The 18,114-nt window shown below is 50.2% G+C and overlaps 1 protein-coding gene across 1 annotated transcript in view; it reads right to left on the bottom strand.

Annotated features, from left to right (window-relative positions):
* Positions 1–18,114, bottom strand: part of GRIK3 (glutamate ionotropic receptor kainate type subunit 3) — a 107,496-nt gene that overhangs the window by 11,838 nt on the left and 77,544 nt on the right. The window contains exons 9-11 of the mRNA XM_062509250.1: positions 17,241–17,354; positions 13,489–13,692; positions 4,585–4,808 (exon numbers count right to left, since the gene is read on the bottom strand). Of these exons, the coding sequence (XP_062365234.1) occupies positions 4,585–4,808; positions 13,489–13,692; positions 17,241–17,354 (542 nt within the window). The remainder of the gene's footprint in view (positions 1–4,584; positions 4,809–13,488; positions 13,693–17,240; positions 17,355–18,114) is intronic.

Here is an 18,114-nt window from a genome sequence, read left to right as displayed (position 1 = left end):
TCCTCCTAAGGTGTCCCGTGTGGCTTCCCCAGAGCCTTTGGATCATCTCTTCAATATTGTGTCCTACAACAGCACCCGGAGCACGTGAAAGTGGGATGGGATGGGATGGGATGGGATGGGATGGGATGGGATAATGGGATGGGATGGGATGGGATGGGATGGGATGGGATGGGATGGGATGGGATGGGATGGGATGGGATGGGATGGGATGGGATGGGATGGGACGGGATGGGATAATGGGATGGGATGGGGCCCAGATGCATAACCTCTTATATGTAACAGTTCAAAAATACAGGGGAAAATGGCATTTTTGATTGACTGAGGGGAGAAGCCTCTGTGATTCTGCAGCAACAGCAGGGACAAACTGGTATTTCAAGAGATTCTCCCAGCAATGCACATGGGAATCAGGGTGGGCTTTAGGTCACTGTCCTGACAAACAAGAATTTGGCCCAGCCAGGGCACTGGCAGGACACTGGAATGTGGTGACAGTTCACTGTGGGTTGTTGTGTCACTTGGCCCTGTGGTGGGGAGTGGGAGAAACTTATTCCCAGTGGGGATGTATTTCCATGGATAGCTCCGGAGATGTTGAGCAAGACTGAGGGAATTTCCTAGGAATATCTCTGCAAATTCTGCCCAAGATTGGCAGGCAAGCACTGCCGGGAATGAGCTCGTTTAGCCAGGATCTGGGGAGGATGCTCAACAGGAGAGATGTTAATATTTTTAGAGCTGTTTATTTACATTTTCTGAGAGTCCCAAATTTTGCAGAGATTAAATTAAAAACATGATTGGTATAATTGCTTTTGAACCAGGCATTAATTATCATCTCTACTTCCTTCTGGAATCCCTGGAGATTCACAACAGCCCCTTCTCAAAGCCCAGCCCACAGCTTGTATCAGGAAATGTTTCCCTCTGTAATTCTCACCAGATGTGCCACCACCCAAGGAGATGGTTCGTGGCTCAGTTCCCCTCACTCACACAGTTGGATATGTTTGGAGAAGGGCCCCAGCTCTCTGCCAGGAACCTCCTGGCACAGAAACCTACCCTGGGCACAGTGTGGAGCTGTGGTCCCAGAGCAGTGCAAAGCCTGGGAAGGGTCCATGGGGAAAACCCTCCCTGAGGATGGACAGGGCACAGCCCACAGCTCTGGTGGCTTTAGAAAAGATTACCCTGGGCACAACTGTCCCACTTTTTGCTTCTGTTTTCCACCTTCAAAGTACAGTCCAGATGATCTCTCCTTTCCTCCCTGGTTTCTCTCACATTCCTGCAGCTGGGACCATTCCCTGGGCTGGGTTTGGGGAACCACAGGTCTTGCTCAGGCTGCACCTGACATTGCTGCTGTTCATCCAGGTAATGGCTGGGCTGTTCTTGCTGCTCACCCTCCTCTGCTCTCTGAATCAGAGAAAATCAGCAAGGAAACAAGAACCAGGCTGAACTCAGACCTGGATTTATATGCTGCTTATTCCTTGGAACTTGCTATAGATTCAGACCAGAGGTGGATAAAGGACAGTGTCTTGGTCCTTTCTGTCAGATAAAGCCAGAGTTCAGGAATTAGATTAAAACTTTCTTGGGCTGCCAATGGAAGACTATGAAAAAGAAAGGGAATGGGTAAGATCAATGAGCCTGGCAAGATGACACGCTGGAGAACTTCAAGGTCTGAGCAAAAACCGACTGGTGCAGCTCAAATGACAGAGAAATATTCAGAAATCTGCAAAGCAGCAACAGCCTCCAGTGCTTGAGCAGAGAAACCATTAGTGGAAGCAAGAGGAAATGAAGGAAGGAGGGAAAGGAGCTCATTGACCCCGTACATCCAGAGCTCAGATCAGTGGGGGAGCTCAGGATTCTCCGTGGCTGGCTTCCCTCATCCTCACATGCACAGTGGGCTCTGAGAAATATTTCATCACAAACTAGGATCATTCTCCTCATCTCTTTTGGCTTATTTTTTTTTTATTTTTCCTTTTTTTTCTTTTTCTTTTTTTTTTTTTTGGCAGGGAAATTGAAGCATTTTGAAGAAGTTTAAAAGATCTAACACAAAATGTTTTTGAGTCTAAATTGCGTCTCCAGAGAAATTTTCAACGGACGACCCAGTTCCCACTGCAATTAGGATGAAGATTAAACCCACCCACCCTGCCACACAACCAAAGGGGTTTGGTGTCGTTTGGAGGCTGTGTGAGCCCGAGGACAGGTGGCAGCTCAGGCCAGCCTGGCACCATCATCCCACGGAGCTGTGGGGACCACCAGTGTTGATGGCTCTCTTGGGGCTGGGGGCTGGGAGCAGGGGTTCCATCAATAGCAAAGAAAGACTGATTAAAATGACAGATGGACCAAATCCATCCTTTGCCTGCCTCTAAATAGTTCCTGAGTCTGTTTTAAGTGGCGTTGACCTATGGTTATGGCATGAGCAGAGGGCTCTGGTGCCTAGTTCAGAAGACTCATGTTTCTGAATAAAGGCTTTTCTATTATGATTGTAGTTTTCTTCTGAGAATTGGATTTCAGAGGCCTTGCTGGGGTCAAAAGCAGATATTGTTTCCATTACTTCTGAACGCAATAAGTATTTTTCCTGTGAAATCTCTTGCTTTCCATCTCTATGTGTTAAAAGACCATTCCTGCGGAATTTTAATTACTCTGAATACTCGGTGTTCTTTGAAAGAATAGGATGACAGAAGAACTGTCAGGAGCAAAACATGAAAAAGAAACTGTAATTGCAATATTTTATGTGTTGAATTTAGTCCAAAAATAGCCTGAGAGGGAAAAATTGTTCTATTACATCATAACTAATGCAACGTAGGGAGATGCTGAGGCTCATTTCAGAATAAAACCTGAGACAAAGCCACAGTTCTTCAGGTTTTCATCCCTCAACATCAGCCAAAAGCCATGGCTGTGCTCGGACAGACATCCCTGTTTGTGTGAAGTGGTGACTGAGGGATTTCACATCAGGGCCTGCCCCAGCATTTCCTTCAGCCTTTCTGCAGTGTTTTGTGCGCAGATACAATTTGCACATTTAGCACGCTTTGAAAGTGGGATCTGGACAATTTGGGCTGGATCTGGCTATTATGAGCTGGGAAAAATAAGCTCGTAAATGTAAAATTGTGTTTGAATTGTCACTGCAGGGCACAGGAGCAGTCTGGTGCCTGGTGCCATCGAAGCCAGCAGTGCTGTGGGAGCAGAGCCCACTCAGCTGTGCCCTGCCTGGATGACAGGGACAGACAGCCAAGGGCTTTCTATCAGCCATCACAGGATTTTCCTTCTCATGATTCCCTTGGGTCCATTTTCCCAGAGGAGAGTCCTGTGCTGCTGAGAGCACCTGGTTATCTCTGACACCCTTGGGTGAGGAGGAATGGCACAGACAAGGGAGGAGGGCAATTGCAGCTGCAATCTGGATCAGGGAGGGCCCTCCATGTCCTCTGAGAGGAAAACACAATGTCCACAATGTCTGACCCTGAGCCGAGGAGGGACCAGAGGATGTACCTGCCTCACCATGCACGTTTAATATGCTTTGAAAGTGAGCTCTGGACATTTTAGGCTGGATCTGGCCATTATGAGCTGAAAAAAACCAAGCTCCTAATGTGAGCACTGCAGGTGCTCACAGCACTCACGCCCAGCTCACTCTGCTGCTCTGTGTAATTAGGATATGACAGAGTGAACATAGGAAATCTGCTCTAAATGTCCCCACTGTGCCTGAGGGATGCTGAAAATTGTAGATTTGTTGTACTGTCAGGGTTAATGAAATCTGCCTGCTCCAGTTCTGTATCTGGTCTTTTCTTTGGCTCTCTAATGTCAGTGGATGAGGGAGGAAGGTTTCTGATGGATGCTCCCAGGAAGGTGTAGCACAGCAGACCTTGGGGGAGAGGGTCACATGGACCCCCAGACCAAGGCAGCAGGGAGGGTTCTGAAATCCCCACTGGTATAAATTCAACTGGAAATAATGAAAAATAAGCATCAAACTGCAGAATCTTTCCTGGATATGGTGTTTGTGCAAAATATTCCATGGAGGGCTGTGTGTGGTCATGGAGGGCAGCTGCCTGCAGGACGGGGCAAGTGCTTTGCTTTGATTTGAAAAGGTGGGATCATGGATTGAGAGCAACCCTGGACTGTGTCTCATCAAAGGCCCTGTGGAATTAACAAGACATGCAAATGTATGCAAATTCTGCCTTTAAACATAGAGGATTTAAACATGATAATTAGATGCATATTAATTTTGTAAACAGACACATTGTGTGATCCATAGCAACAGCTTCTCCCTTCTTCTGATATAGGGAAGGGTTTGTGCTTTGCTGGTGGAGGGATGAGAGACAGAAATGGAAAATGGTGTGGGAGCCAGGAGAGGCTGGGAAGGTGTGAGCAGTGACCAAACAGGAGCGTGAATGGACAGTGATACAGAGCAGAACGACTCTTCATGCACCACGAGGTGCTGACGAGATGGAAAGGCTGCAAAATTTCTGAAACCACAAAAGAAAGTCCATTTTAAAATTCTTTCATACTGCGAGTGCATGAAAGTAAGCAGCCAACCCGTGGTGATGGGCTAGAAGGGATCTCAGTGGTGACAAGATTTTAACGCTGCATCTCCCAGCAGGGACCAGCCCTTACCTGGCTATGACAAAGAGCACACAGCTGACCCCCAGGTATGCGAGGAGGATGTACATCCAGATGTCAGGAGAGAGAGGGTTGAGGAAGGAGAACACGCTGGGGTTGGTCCCGTTGGGCTTCCTGTAGAGGATGCTGACCCCCAGGGTCATGAAGGGCTTGGAGAAGTCGATGGCTTTCTCCCGGACGTGAGTGATGGTCAGAGGAGCCACGGCCAGGTCAGCTTTCTGCAAACAGCACAGAGGGAGGGGACACAGGCAGGGAGAAAGGAGGAGTTACAAGCCGAGCTGTTTCCATCCCTTTGGAGACACCCCAGCTCTCACAAGACAGAAAAGGCCAAAAAACCCCGGAGTGCAGCCCTGGGGTTTCCCCCTCCTGTTGCACATGTACACATCTGCTGTGAAATACAGATGTTGGGGCTACAATGTTTGCTGTGAAATACAGATGTTGGGGCACAGCGTTTGCTGTGAAATACAGATGTTGGGGATACAATGTTTGCTGTGAAATACAGATGTCAGAGTACAGTGTTTGCTCTGAAATACAGATGTTGGGGCACAGTGTTTGCTGTGAAATACAGATGTTGTGGGTATAATGTTCACAGTAAAAATACAGCACAACCAAATGGAGACGTTACAGCCTCTGCAGCTTCTGTCCCAATGTGATGAACTCTTCTGAAATGGGCAGAAAAACCAGATTTTACAGAGTTCTAAAGTGTCAGTGGCCCTTGTCATGCTTGCTGCTTGCCACTCTACAACAAGTGGGCTGTGTGCAGACCCTGCTGTTGGCAGCACAGGTCTTCTGTTGCTGCTGTTGCAATTCTTCCTTTCATTTGTTGTCCTGCCTTTCATGGTGATGCAGGAGGAGAGGAGGGTGTGGAGGAAGGCTGCTCTGGATGGAGCTGCAGGGAGCCATACTGTGGCAGTGTGAGGTAAAAGGTTCAATTTCTTTTCCCTTGGTGATTTCATGGTACAACTTGAGAGGTTCAGTCTCAGGCAGGAATGCTTGGTGCCTGCTGGGTGGGAGGGAGGGAGGGAGGGAGGTGTGGAGGTGAGACCCTCTGAGGAAACCAAAACTATTTAATGATGGACTCTTCATCCCATCCTTCTGGAGTGGTCTGAGCACCGTGAAGAATTTCAGCTGAGCATATTCTTTATCTTGACAGCTTGTATGAAGTGTGTTTGTTTCTATTATTTCTGTTATTTACTAATTTCTGTGCTAATTCAGTGAGCAACCACATACACCCCCTTTCTGGCTGAGAGCTGAGTTCATGTCTCTCACTAAACATTGATCCAGGTTCTTAAAAGCCACAGGTAAATACATCCAAGGTTTCCTCAATATCACCTGCCTTGCTTGAGCTTTGCAAATCATTCTTTGGGATTGTGAACTTCTGAGGAAACACAGACACATAAATCACAGCTCTGAAGTTGAGCAAAACCTCCCCCCATGCCAAGAGCCTGGGTGAGATTTATTTAACATCTGGTTCTGGAAATTAAAATTCTAAATTACCCATGAGTGATAATTACCTAGAGATACAGTAGATTTGTCATTATTCATGAACTTTAAATCAATACTGGCTGGAACATACTTTGCTTCAGCAGGAACTGGGGGTTCATTGTAGGAACCAGAGCAGAGCCCTGGCTTGTGCTAATGGTTTCATCTGACCTTGCCAGTCTGTGATGAAAGCCAGTGCAATATTTATAAATAGAGGAATCTGGGTCTTTTACTCTAGGAAGAGTCTCTACATGAGCTTTTGTCATTTGTGTGTGTGTGTGTGTGTAAGGGACCCCCCTCCAACAAGTGCAGCCTTAGAGCTCCTGAGCAGAGGCCTTCAGGAATCGTGTAACACGAGTAAAAATTATGTATTTTTGTTCTAACGTGGTTCTCCAGCTGCGCCCTGGTTTGTTTCCTTTCCTTCTCACTTTCCAAATGGAAATACATTTTTACATCAGCCTGGTACAGAAAGAGCCCATTTCAGTCACTGGCATTTGTCAAGACCTGTGGAAAATGGGAACAGTGTTTTCCCAGCGAGTCCGCTGTGCCAGCTGTGGTTGTGGTGATGTGGCAGAAGCTGAAGGGGGTTGGAAGTGGTTGGGCATTGGTGGCTGCCCAGCCTCAGGTGGGGATGTTCTGCATCCCTGGGACCATCCTGGCAGGTTTGGAGCTTGGCTGCTCCCATCACCTTACAGCATACCTGGAAATTTTGGCTTAGTGCTGCCCACAGTCACAAGGCAGAAATTGCAGAAGAAATGCAGCATTTTCCTTCCTCCATCACTTCTGTGTGGGTGTCCTGACTCACCAGGGAAAAGCGAGGAAGATGTTGAAGGATTTGGCTACGGGATTTTCTGAAGGAGCCAGCAAATGTTCTGCGGTCAGAGCTCGCTGGCAATGGCCAGGCTGAGGGATCCTCAGCCAAATTTGTCAGAATGATACAGTGAGCTAAAGAATGGCCTGGAGTTTGTGCTTTGCCACAGAAAATGAAGAGAGAAAAATCTGCATGGATGCCCAGGGATCCAGCTGCTTTTTGTGGAGACATAAAATTTTCCTGTGTCAGTCCAGCAGCTCCCGTGATGTGCTCCCAGCCCTGTGTCCTTGCAGGGAATGTCACATTCAGGCAGGACAGAGCATGGATTCAGGAGCCTGGGCTGGGGTGTGTCCTGAGCAATTAGAGGCAGCGCAGGGCTGCACTTCCATATCCTTTTTATCAATGCAGATTTTTCTGAAGGTGGCCTCTAATTAAGGGTTTGCTGACAGAGAGGATCTAAATCAAACCCACCACGGGTGAAGCTTTGATTTGTCGTGCTCTGACATTCCAAACTGGGGAGTCAATTACCAGACTCTAGCTGCTTCCTTTACTCAGCCCTGACTCTTGTGCTGTTATGCAGTCAGGTGGGTTTTATTAAAGATGAGGAATTAGAGCAAGTGCCAGTGGCTTAAAGACCCTTGTCCAGAAAAACCACTTAAGCCTACACCTCTGTTTTACTGGAGCTCACACGGCTTCCAAGTCTTGTGCCCGTTCTTAAGTGTTCTGCTGAATTGAGGCCAAAACCATGAATTCTGCCAAGGCAGCTACACATCAAATGCAGACACTTCTCCAGCACACCTCCAAGGGTCTGGATCTCCTCATTCACCCAGTCACAGGGTTTCACTGGGCTGGAACAGCTGTGATTTCACCGGGCGCTCAGCACAGGGATGATCGTATTCGCTGCAGAGATATTCGGCTTTCATCCAAAAATGCCAAGTCTTATCTCCAAGTTCTCACTTATCAGGGAGAGGTGGCCTGTGGGTCAGGACAACTCTTGTACAGCCACAGTCACTGTGGGAATCCTGCAGTGCCTGACCTCGGCCAGAGCCAACCTGTGGGCATGGCAGAGCCCACCAACAACATAAACACCAAGACAAATGTTTGTTCAGGAAAATAAGCTGCCTCTGTGCTTATTTTGCCAATCTGCGTTAGGTATTTACATAAACTAATCATGTGTGTGTTGCCTGAGAGACAGAAATAGTGTGTGTGTTTTACTGATTTAATTGTTACCCAGGTCTGGCAACATCAACACTGTCATCCCTCGGTCTCTCTTGCCATTGCCAGCGCTGTGGCTTCTGCCTTGGGTCCTATCTCTGCTTCCTACTCTCCTTGCTTGGCTGCTGTGCCCTGCTCCTGCTCCCTGTCCCCATGGTCTGCTGGGCTCACTCCTGCATCTCCCTGTACCTTTCCCTGCACAGAGCAGCCCCGGGTATCCATCCTGGGGCGTGGGGGATGGAGGAACAGGCTCACCTGAGGCAGCCGGGCTCCCCTGCATCTCATGGCTCACAGAGGAGGGGCTGATGCTGGGGCAGGGGTGGGAGGGCTCTGTGAGAGCCCTGTGCCTGCCCAGGGACAGGGAAGCACTCACTGGGAGCAGGGATGTTCAAGGAGAACAGGGTCAGTGTTAACTGTCTGACTCCAGCTCTTAACGGCTGCTCTTGCAACCTCAGTCCTAACTTAGACATAATTTTTGTCAATGGACTTATTTGATATCAGGGGTGAATTACGAACAGATGTCAGCAGGAAAAGCCTAGCTGTGAGCTGAAGGGGAGGAATGAGGGCAACAAGGTCCTGTAGGGGCTTTTTATAATCTTCACTTTAAGGAAGATCTTCAGAGTTGGAACTGCCATTAATTGTACCTGAGGGATGCAGGATTCTGGTGAAAATGCCACTGCTGTGAGAAACAAGCCCTATCCTATGGATTCCTGGCAGGTGAACCAGCCAGCAAGGAGCAGGGACACCTGCTGAGGCACACAAAAAACTCAGGGCTCCCAATACACAGATCCTTCACCTCGATCCCTGAGTATGTTCCAGTTATTAATCCACCCAACAATGATCTGAGAACAAAAGGAAAAGCTGTTCTGGCTTATTTCCATCCTGTCCCTAACACTGAGGTCCTGCAGTGTCTAAACAAAAGGTCGAGGACACTTCATCCAATGAAATTGTTTGTTCTTTATCTCTCACCCAGTGACATCCAAATGAAGCCCCAGTTCATGACACTTGAGAGAAAACATCCACCAGTGCAGGAGCATTAATGGGCAGCTGGAAGTGTGGTGCAATATGTATTTCTGCCAGAATTTACTGTCAGTAAAAGCCCACTTGTTATGGAATTGTTAAATCAACTGTCAGGAATCGTCCCTAAGGATGGATATTACAACTCCTCTACAGTAACATTGGCAGGGATTTCCATTAGAAACCCCAGTATTTGCCACATCTCTTTTATTCCCACCTGAAGATTCAGATTGAATGGCAATGTGATGTGCATTGTTGCAGCAGAAGACAAGTTTTATTTGTGAACAAGTTTGTGCAAAATGTCCAGAACAACTCATTCTGCTGGTTTTATGGGATTCTGCCCACAAACAATAAGGAAGATTTGCAGGCGTTGCTTAGCCAGACAACTGGAATTTATAAATCAGAACGGATGGGCCGCAGTGTGCAGTGGAGCTTTGCTTGTATCAGTAATAATTTCTATGAATAAACATCAATAGCAGTTCACTGTTGTGAAAGGAGGAGGTTTGGCAGTTGTCAGGCTCTCTGTCTGTTATGAATAAAGGACTCAGGAGCTTCTCTGCATCGCCTGGGTTCCCCAGACCTCCCTGAATACCTGAGTACAGCTCTCATGGCCCTTCTGATCAAGGCTGCTCTGCGGGAATGGCCAGAGGGGTGACAATAAGCAGTAGATTGTGGTGAGGAAAGAGGCTTCTTCTCTAGGGAACGAATTGAACTCCTCAAAACAGGCACTTTTTGTGCTGAGGATGAGCAGCAAATGAAAGGCACTGGGGCAGGGCTGTTGCATTCAGCTGCATGAGGCTGCTGTCCCTGGATCTGCTGCTGGGGACCTCTTGGACAGGGTCGTGCTGTGGCTGCTCTGATTGCTGTTGCTCTTCCTGTTTATGCTTAAGGCCAGACTAGAAACACAGGGATTTTACAAAGGATCATAGCCCGAGGCATCCCTGCCTGTGGCCAGGCATGTCTGGATCAGAGAGAGCAGAGGGGGAGGATTCGTGACTGCATCAAGCCCTGAGTGCTCAGCGTGTAAACACCTGTCCCAGCATGTGATTTACCTTTGGGGTGCCAACTTTTGGGGATTTACCCACTTGGTGACACCATCTTTGTCCCCCAGACACTGCGGTCATGCAGATACCCAGGCCACCCTCACCCAGCTCCTCTGAGTGGCATCTCCAGCCACTGAAGGCCATCCCAGGGGACAGGTGCCCCTTGCTTTGCCCATCTCCTCCTCTCCAAATTTCAGCCCCAGCTCAGGCTGAGTTGGACGATCCCTGCTATGCAGAATTTGCCACTCCCACAGCTCCCAGGCCCTCTGAGCAGCAATTATCACTATTTTAACCCCTCACTTCACCCCAGGTGCACTCCTTGTTCTGCACAGGTCGTTCAGGGAGCCCACACCAGCTCAGCCCACCTGTGTCACAGAAGTCTGGGGGGCTCCATCTCCTGAGTTAACTGGGTCTTCAGCAATGCAATGACTTCCTGCACTGAATTAATCCTGTCCTGGGTATTTGGATCTCACAAAATCCTGCCTGCTTTATTCTCCCACCTGAATGATTCCAATTTGTTTATGAGAAGGAGATGCTGAACACAGATATCAAACTCTGGATGTGGGGCAGCCCTATTTTCATCACTACAACTTGATTTGAATGCTGTCTTGAACACTTTTCCTCCTGGGTGGGAAATAAGCTTGATCTCTCCTGGTGCAGTGTCCATGGGTTGTGCCTTTCCCCACACCATGGGAAAATGCTGCTGGGGAAGGGCCCATCTGGTTGCAATGTCACTTTCTAAGGCTTTCCATAAACGCTGCTATAAAAAGCAATGGCATGCAGATAAAGGAACTAATGGCTTCATGTGGGGCCTGGGCAGTGTCCCTGCAGGCACATGCTGAGCCATGCAGGACAGAGCTCAGAACTGCATCTCAGTGTTGAGAGCACAACTTGCAAGAAGAGGAGGTTTGTCCCTGTCCTGCTGCTGTGTGTTGATTTGCTTTTTAAATGGTTATCCAGTAGATGCTACGATGCAGGTTTGACCATGAAATTCATGTTATTTAATGAGGTTGCTCCCCAAACCTTCTTGTGTATCTCAGTTAGCTGACCACAGCTCTGGGAATGGCTGAAGCCCCCTGAGAGCCCTTTGGGGCCTTGCAGGACACTGGAAGTGACATGGTTTAGACTGAACAACCATCTGCCTTTATTTATTCCCTTTGGGGGGATTTGCTCATTGCAAACCCCACAGTTCAGTGAGAGCTCCAGAACTCACTGCTCCCATCACTGAGAGCTCCGGAGCTCAATTCCAGCACTGAGAGCTCCAGAGCTCAATTCCAGCACTGAGAGCTCCAGAGCTGCTCCCATCACTGAGAGCTCCAGAGCTCAATTCCAGCACTGAGAGCTCCAGAGCTGCTCCCATCACTGAGAGCTCCAGAGCTCAATTCCAGCACTGAGAGCTCCAGAGCCCAGTCCCAGCAGTGAGAGCTCCAGAGCTCAATTCCAGCACTGAGAGCTCCAGAGCTCAGTCCCAGCAGTGAGAGCTCCAGAGCTCAATTCCAGCACTGAGAACTCCAGAGCCCAGTCCCAGCAGTGAGAGCTCCAGAGCTCAATCCCAGCAGTGAGAGCTCCAGAGCCCAGTCCCAGCAGTGAGAGCTCCAGAGCTGCTCCCATCACTGAGAGCTCCAGAGCTCAATCCCAGCAGTGAGAGCTCCAGAGCTCAATCCCAGCAGTGAGAGCTCCAGAGCTCAGTCCCAGCAGTGAGAGCTCCAGAGCTCAGTCCCAGCACTGAGAGCTCCAGAGCTGCTCCCAGCAGTGGGGCAGGACAGAGGAGCTGTGTCCCAGGGGGCTCTGCCGAGGGACACAGGCACTGCTCAGTGCCAGTTCTGATCTGTGTCACACACATCACTCGGAGCTGCAAAGCACTGGTGTTGTCTACTGGGATGCTGCTGCTCCTCTGACTCTGCAAGGCTGTTGTGTAACAGCCTCTAAAATCTGTGTTTTGAGCTGCACGGAGTTTCCCAGGAGGAAAAGCACCAAAGCAGGTGTGTGGAACTGGTGGTATGTTCCCCCATGAGGCTGTGTCCTGCTCCCCAGAGCTGTCCTTGCCTGCCCTTGCTGCTCTCCTGCTCCCTGGGCCGAGCCAGCCGAGGGCTGTAGCACTCGTCACAAACTGATTAAGCATCACTCTGTCCCTATAAGGGACATAATCATTATAATCTGCATTTTACAGATGGAGGAAGCAGTGCACAGAAGCTACTTGTCCAATGTCATTTAGGGCAGAGAAGGCAGATCTGGAAGCTCAGCCCAGCTCCTGAGCCATTCATCAGTCCCAGCCTGTGCTTGACTCTCCACACACCACAGTGACTCACCCAGCAAACTCATTCTTCTCCCATGAATGGTAAGAGCATCACAGCTCTACAGGGGATTATTTTTGTGTCTTTGCTGCTTAGGCCATGGATTCAGAATGTAGCCAGGACCTGGAGGTGCTCAAGGGCTGCCCCGCTTGAGCAGGATGCTCGAGAGGAGAGTGCTCTGCATTGCCTGCGCTGTGGCCTGTGCTGCAGAGAGCAGGGATTCTTTTTGTCCTTAGCTTTTCTTCCAGAGGCCTTCTCTGGGAATCAGATATTCATAAAAACATCAGCTTTCCTCACCTCCATAACTGGGCCCTTGGGATCACAGGATGTGCTGGAGGCAAGATATCTAATTAAGAAACTGAGCAACCTCTGGCTGCCAGTGGCAGTTTCAGACTTGGTGATGCTTTGGCTGCTGTGGGAGCAAAGCTGCTGCAACAGGTTCCCTGGGGTTTAATGGGCTTTTGGAAGGAGAAGTTTAGCTTCTGCATGGCAGAGGGAGCTCTGTGTCCCAGCAGATTTTAGAAAATAAGCTGTTCTTATAGAAAATAAAAAATTAAACTGCCCAGTGCACACCTGCTCCCGCAGTCTGGATCCTTCCTCTGGACTGGGCTGTGTCTGGGACATGCCTGGGGTCCCCAAAATGCATTGGTGCTGTGCCCTTGCCCATGTTCTCAGGGGTGAGAGCAGCTGGTGCTGCCAGCCCAGGACACCCCTGGGGCCAGGAGAAGCCTCTTCCCTCATCACATGCCCAGGCCATGTCCCACTGTGGCAGAGCCTGTGCCTGGAGCCACAGAGCCCATTTCTGGGCTGGGAGAACGACCGTTTTCAGGAATTTCAAATAAATACTTGGAAGAGCCAGACACAGGGATATTCTGCTGGCAACCCATGTGGCAGGAGCCAGGCAGGGTCTCAGAAGCTTGCTGTGGGTATTCTGGGCCAACAAGAAATGGCACCTGTCCCATCCAGGGACATCCTGGGCACAGCCTGGCATAGCCTGGCACGCCAACGCTCCGCAGCCACCTGTGGGCTCACTCACGTGGTCGATGAGCTCCTTGATCATGCCATTCCACTGCCCCTTCTCATCCTGTGCCCCGTATTTGCCATCCTCCACCAGCCGGATCTCGTAGGAGAAGCCCAGGATGATGGCCAGCTCCTTCAGGAGGTCGATGCAGTAGCCCTCGAAGCGGTCGTTCCCGAACAGGGCGGTGTCGGACTTACGGAACATGACAAAGGGTTCCTCCTGCATAGGGAAAGCAAAAAATCCCTGCTCAGGGCCAGCTGGAGGCAGGGCCACCTCTGCACGTCAGCCCGAGCCACCAGGCACCGGCTCTCCAGGCAGGGCTGGCACTGTGACATGTTGGGAATAAATTAACTTTGCACAGCACACCAGCTAATTAGCAACCTTGTTTACCCCACAAAATTTAATTTTGTCTCTTCTGAGCAGCCAACTGTTTTCCATTTGGTAGGATTTCAGGGAGAAAAATAACCATTTCATGCTCTGAAAATGAAATGTTAGAAACAGTGAAAGAGGGGGAGGACAAACTCACCCCCAAGCCCTGCACCTAGTACCTGCCATTAACCACAGAGAGCGGGAGACTGCTGGGTGAAATTCAGGGTGAGGGAGCTGTGCATGACTGGGACCACCCCAAAATCTCCCCACTCAGCTCTGTGCTGGCACCACCTGATGGACATGGGGCCCTGCCACTGCCCAGGGAAACTTTGTGCTGTGCGCTGCACTTTTGGCTGCCTGGGAGAGATGGGGGTGTCTGAACCACAGCAGAGCTGAGCACAGGGGACAGGAATTAATGCAGTGACTTGTGCATCCCTCCCCTTGAGCTGACAGGTGAAGTCACACAGCGAAGTCCAGCATCCTTTGGTGCCTCTCAGGCTTGGGCAGCCACCAAGGACAAGGAACACTGGAGAGCCTGAGGGAAAAACGTGTGGAGGACAGACGGAAATGGGAAAAAGGTGGTGGGCAGCAGGCACGAGCTGGAAGGCAAGAGGAGGGTGAGGTACCTACAGTGAGTCCCTAGCTCAAACTGGGGGTGTCTGTAGGGCTCCTGTCCTTGCTGTGGGGTGGCCAGCAAGGGACGGTGAGGGACTTTGTGCTGGCAAACACCCTTTATGATTTTGCTCAGGCACTGGGGGGCATGAAGAGGTGGGAGGGCAGGTCTGGAGCCCACATTCGAGCCCTGTCACAGTGCCTGGTTTGGTGGGGCATGGGTGCCCTGCCCGGGGGTGCTTTGAGGAGGGGGCTCAGGTGGGGCTGTGCCAGCCTGGATGCTGGTGGTCCTTGTCTCTGCCCACCCACCCTGGGGCTCTGAGGGGCAGGGGGTGCTCCTTTGGCCCAGCAGCAGGGTCAAGAGGGGATGAGGCAGCACACGAAGCCCCACTTGCAGAGTTCTAGAGCCCAGCTGATCACATCACGCCCATGGAGTTTAGCTTGGCACGCGCAGCTCGGCTCAATCCCGTGCTCCCCCGCCACCTCCTCGGCTTTCTACTCTGGAATTAGTGCTTTGTTTGTGAATCAGCTGAATCTATGGATCTGGATATAAATACGCCGGCTCCAGAGCAGCCATAAAGCACTATTAATTTTGGGAAGCGCTGTAGGGATTACATACATATTTAACAGCCGAAGCACTGAACATTAGGACGCCGCTCGCTTCAGTAATGTATCTCCAGGTCTCAAACATTTCCTAGGGGGTAATTCTGAACTCTGTGAACCACTTATTCACGGACTATTTCACAATTTATTACTGAAAATAGCCAGACATCCAATTCACAAGCTCTCTCAGTTTGCTAATCGATTTCTCAGTGAAGGTGCCCTCAATTTCATAACTTCACAGTTCCCATATTGCTTGGGGAGAGTGGCACTGGCTGCTGGGGTAATATTTCTCTTCCAACAAGTCACTGCAATATGAGCAAAAAGGGAAAAAACAACCTTTCATTCTTTTTCTTTTAAAGGCTCCTCCTATGGCTCTTCTCTCGCCATTTACAGCAGTGCAGAACTACAAAGGGGTGTTGCAAATGCAAATAACATCTAGGGTGGTATTTTATGTTTTGGACTCCAGAATATGCAGTGCAATTACTGCAGAACTCAGGTCTGAGCACATTCCCTCCTCCCCTGGACGCAGGGATCCAGGACGGCCATGGTTCTGTGGTGGAAACCCCAAGGCATGTGTGCGGGCCCTTGGAGTGGCACAATTAATGGGAACTGATATCACCCTGTGCCTTATGTAATTAGTCCGTGCTCACAGAGCATGAGGCAGAAATGTTGCCTTTAAAAGCCTGTCAAAGACAGATGGCTGACAGTCCCCTCCTGGCCCCATCGTTCTGCGCTATGCCATGGCCTTTGAGGTGTGGTGGGTACCATGGTCTGGACCCCAACAATTCCACAGCCACGGAAATGTTTCATGGAAAAAATGTCATGTGGCGGATGGGAAGTTCATTAGGAGGAGTGGCTGATTTACAAGAAAAGCTGCCACAGCATCTGTCTTTGGCTTATGTTATGCTTCCACGCTGCTAACCCCTTGCTGAGGGGTATGAGACCTCTGGTTCCAGCCCCTCTTCTGTCCTAGACCAAGTGTCCCCTTTCTCTGTTTCCCTCTGGACACCGTGGTCCCATTCCTTTTATGATACAAATCCACACTATATCAAGTCACATCCTTTTGGGAAGGAAAAGCCAGCACAAGGGTTCCCACTGCTCCAGACTAGGGAATGTATCCTCAGATGGCTCTGCTCCACTTGCACCTTTACATTCCCTGAAAACACGTAACACAAAAGGGCTGGAAATTCTCCCCAGGCAAACCCATAACTCAATTTTGGGCAGGTTGGCCAAGGGCTGATGTGTGTTGTTGCTTCCCGGTGCCACGCCACGAGCCCATGCTGTGTAACAGCCACGCAGGAACCAATGCCACCAGATTCATGAACCAGCCAATAAAACCTCATTGGGATCCAACACCTGCTGTCAGACCCAAGAGCGAGCAAGAGAACAAAGTGCAGCACGACACTTGGGAGCAGAGCTGGATAACAGCATCAGTCCTCCCCACTTCAGCAGTGCGTGCTTGGGAGGGGGACAGACGGACAGACAGTGTCACAGCCGAGCCAGGGGGCTCTGGTTGCTCTGGGTATTCTCTTTAGTACCAAGAACACTCCTGGCCAGCCCAGTGCCCACTGCTGTGCCTCTGCCTGCCTGGGCACCGGGTGCACGGTGACATGGGACTGTCCTGGGGCTCAGCATGTGCAAGCCCCTGTGCCCCTTGGCATGCAGGGATCAACAGGGAGAGTTCCCTGCTCATCCCTCCAGCACGCAGGGATCAGCAGGGGATGGGCCCTCTGACATCCAGGGATGGGAAGAGGAGGACTCTCCAGCATGCAGGGGTTGACAAGGGACAGGGACCCGGCTGGGCAGAGGAAGCAGAAGAGCTCAGCCAGGATGAGCAGCAGCTTCCTGGGCAGGAGAAGCAGCCAGGGAGCACAGGGGCAGGGCTGGGCAGCTGAAGTGGAGGAACTCAGCCAGGACCAGCACCTGTGGATCCCACTGGCCTGTGCTGGCCTCTCTGACCACCACATGGGGGCTGGCAGCCTGCTCAGGGGCCGTGACATTGGGGATGTTGCAGGTCACCCTGCAGGCACACAGGCATTGGGTGCCCCATGAGCCCTGACCACGTGCAGGGCTTCTTCCAGCAGATCTGCTCTGGGAGCTGTGAGTCTTCAGAGGTATTGGATATCCCCGGGATATCCCTGGGATTCATGGGGAAGGACAATGACAGGCTTGCAGTCTCCTACCAGCACCGTGGTGACAATCAGAGATCTGTTGCTCAGCGAGTCCGTGACGTTGGGCCCTCGTCCTTTGGAGATTTCTGTGATGTTCAAACCGTCTGAAGGGCTCCATGCTCCAACCTGAAAGGAAGCAAACCAAAGTAGTGAACCCCCACCCCAAATTCCTCAGTCCCTACCTGCATTCCTTAATCCCTACCTTGCATTCCTCATTTGCTTCCAGCATCCTACTTGCCTGGAAAAGAGAACTTCCTTCTCTTGTCTGCAGCAAACAGCAGCAAAACTGGAATTACTATGTATTAACCCTTCAGCTGCAGGTCAGTCCAGTGGCCCATGTTCCACAGTCCCTGTGCTGCTGTAGTGGATGAAGACTGTGGGGACTGGAATTTAGGGGCTGAATGAATAAACAATTTGCAAAGGCACTGCACAGAGCAGCATGCAAACCACATTAAAGGGTCAAATCTGGGCAAGGATAAAGCACAAAAAAAGAAAAATAACCACAAATCGGAGTCCATTTTCTTTCTTTTCCATTTCCCCACCAATTTGCTTTGGTGGAGGAATTAAAAATTGCTTGACAGCTCTGCAGATCCCTGATAGGGACCCTTCCTGCTCTCTGTGCCATGGCAAATCAGCTGGAGGTTTCTAACAAATCTCTTGACAGGCCCCTGGGTCCCCCTTTGGGAAATCCTTGCAGTGGGGGTCTCAGTCCTGGCTGCAATCCTGGAGGAAGGGGTGGCAGCAGCCCTGCCCAGGCATGGCACAGGCACATCAGCTCTATTTCAGGTGCTCTGTTTTCTCAAGCTGTCAAATGTAATGAATTATTAGACTTTAATGAAGTCTATTGATCCAGAAATGGCAAAACATGTCTCTATTTAAGGGAGTC

This window comes from Cinclus cinclus, chromosome 26 (assembly GCF_963662255.1).
Source record: "Cinclus cinclus chromosome 26, bCinCin1.1, whole genome shotgun sequence".
NCBI lineage: Eukaryota > Metazoa > Chordata > Aves > Passeriformes > Cinclidae > Cinclus > Cinclus cinclus.
The sequence above is the reverse complement of the archived record's forward strand: the minus strand, read 5'-3'. Positions and strand labels throughout refer to the sequence as shown.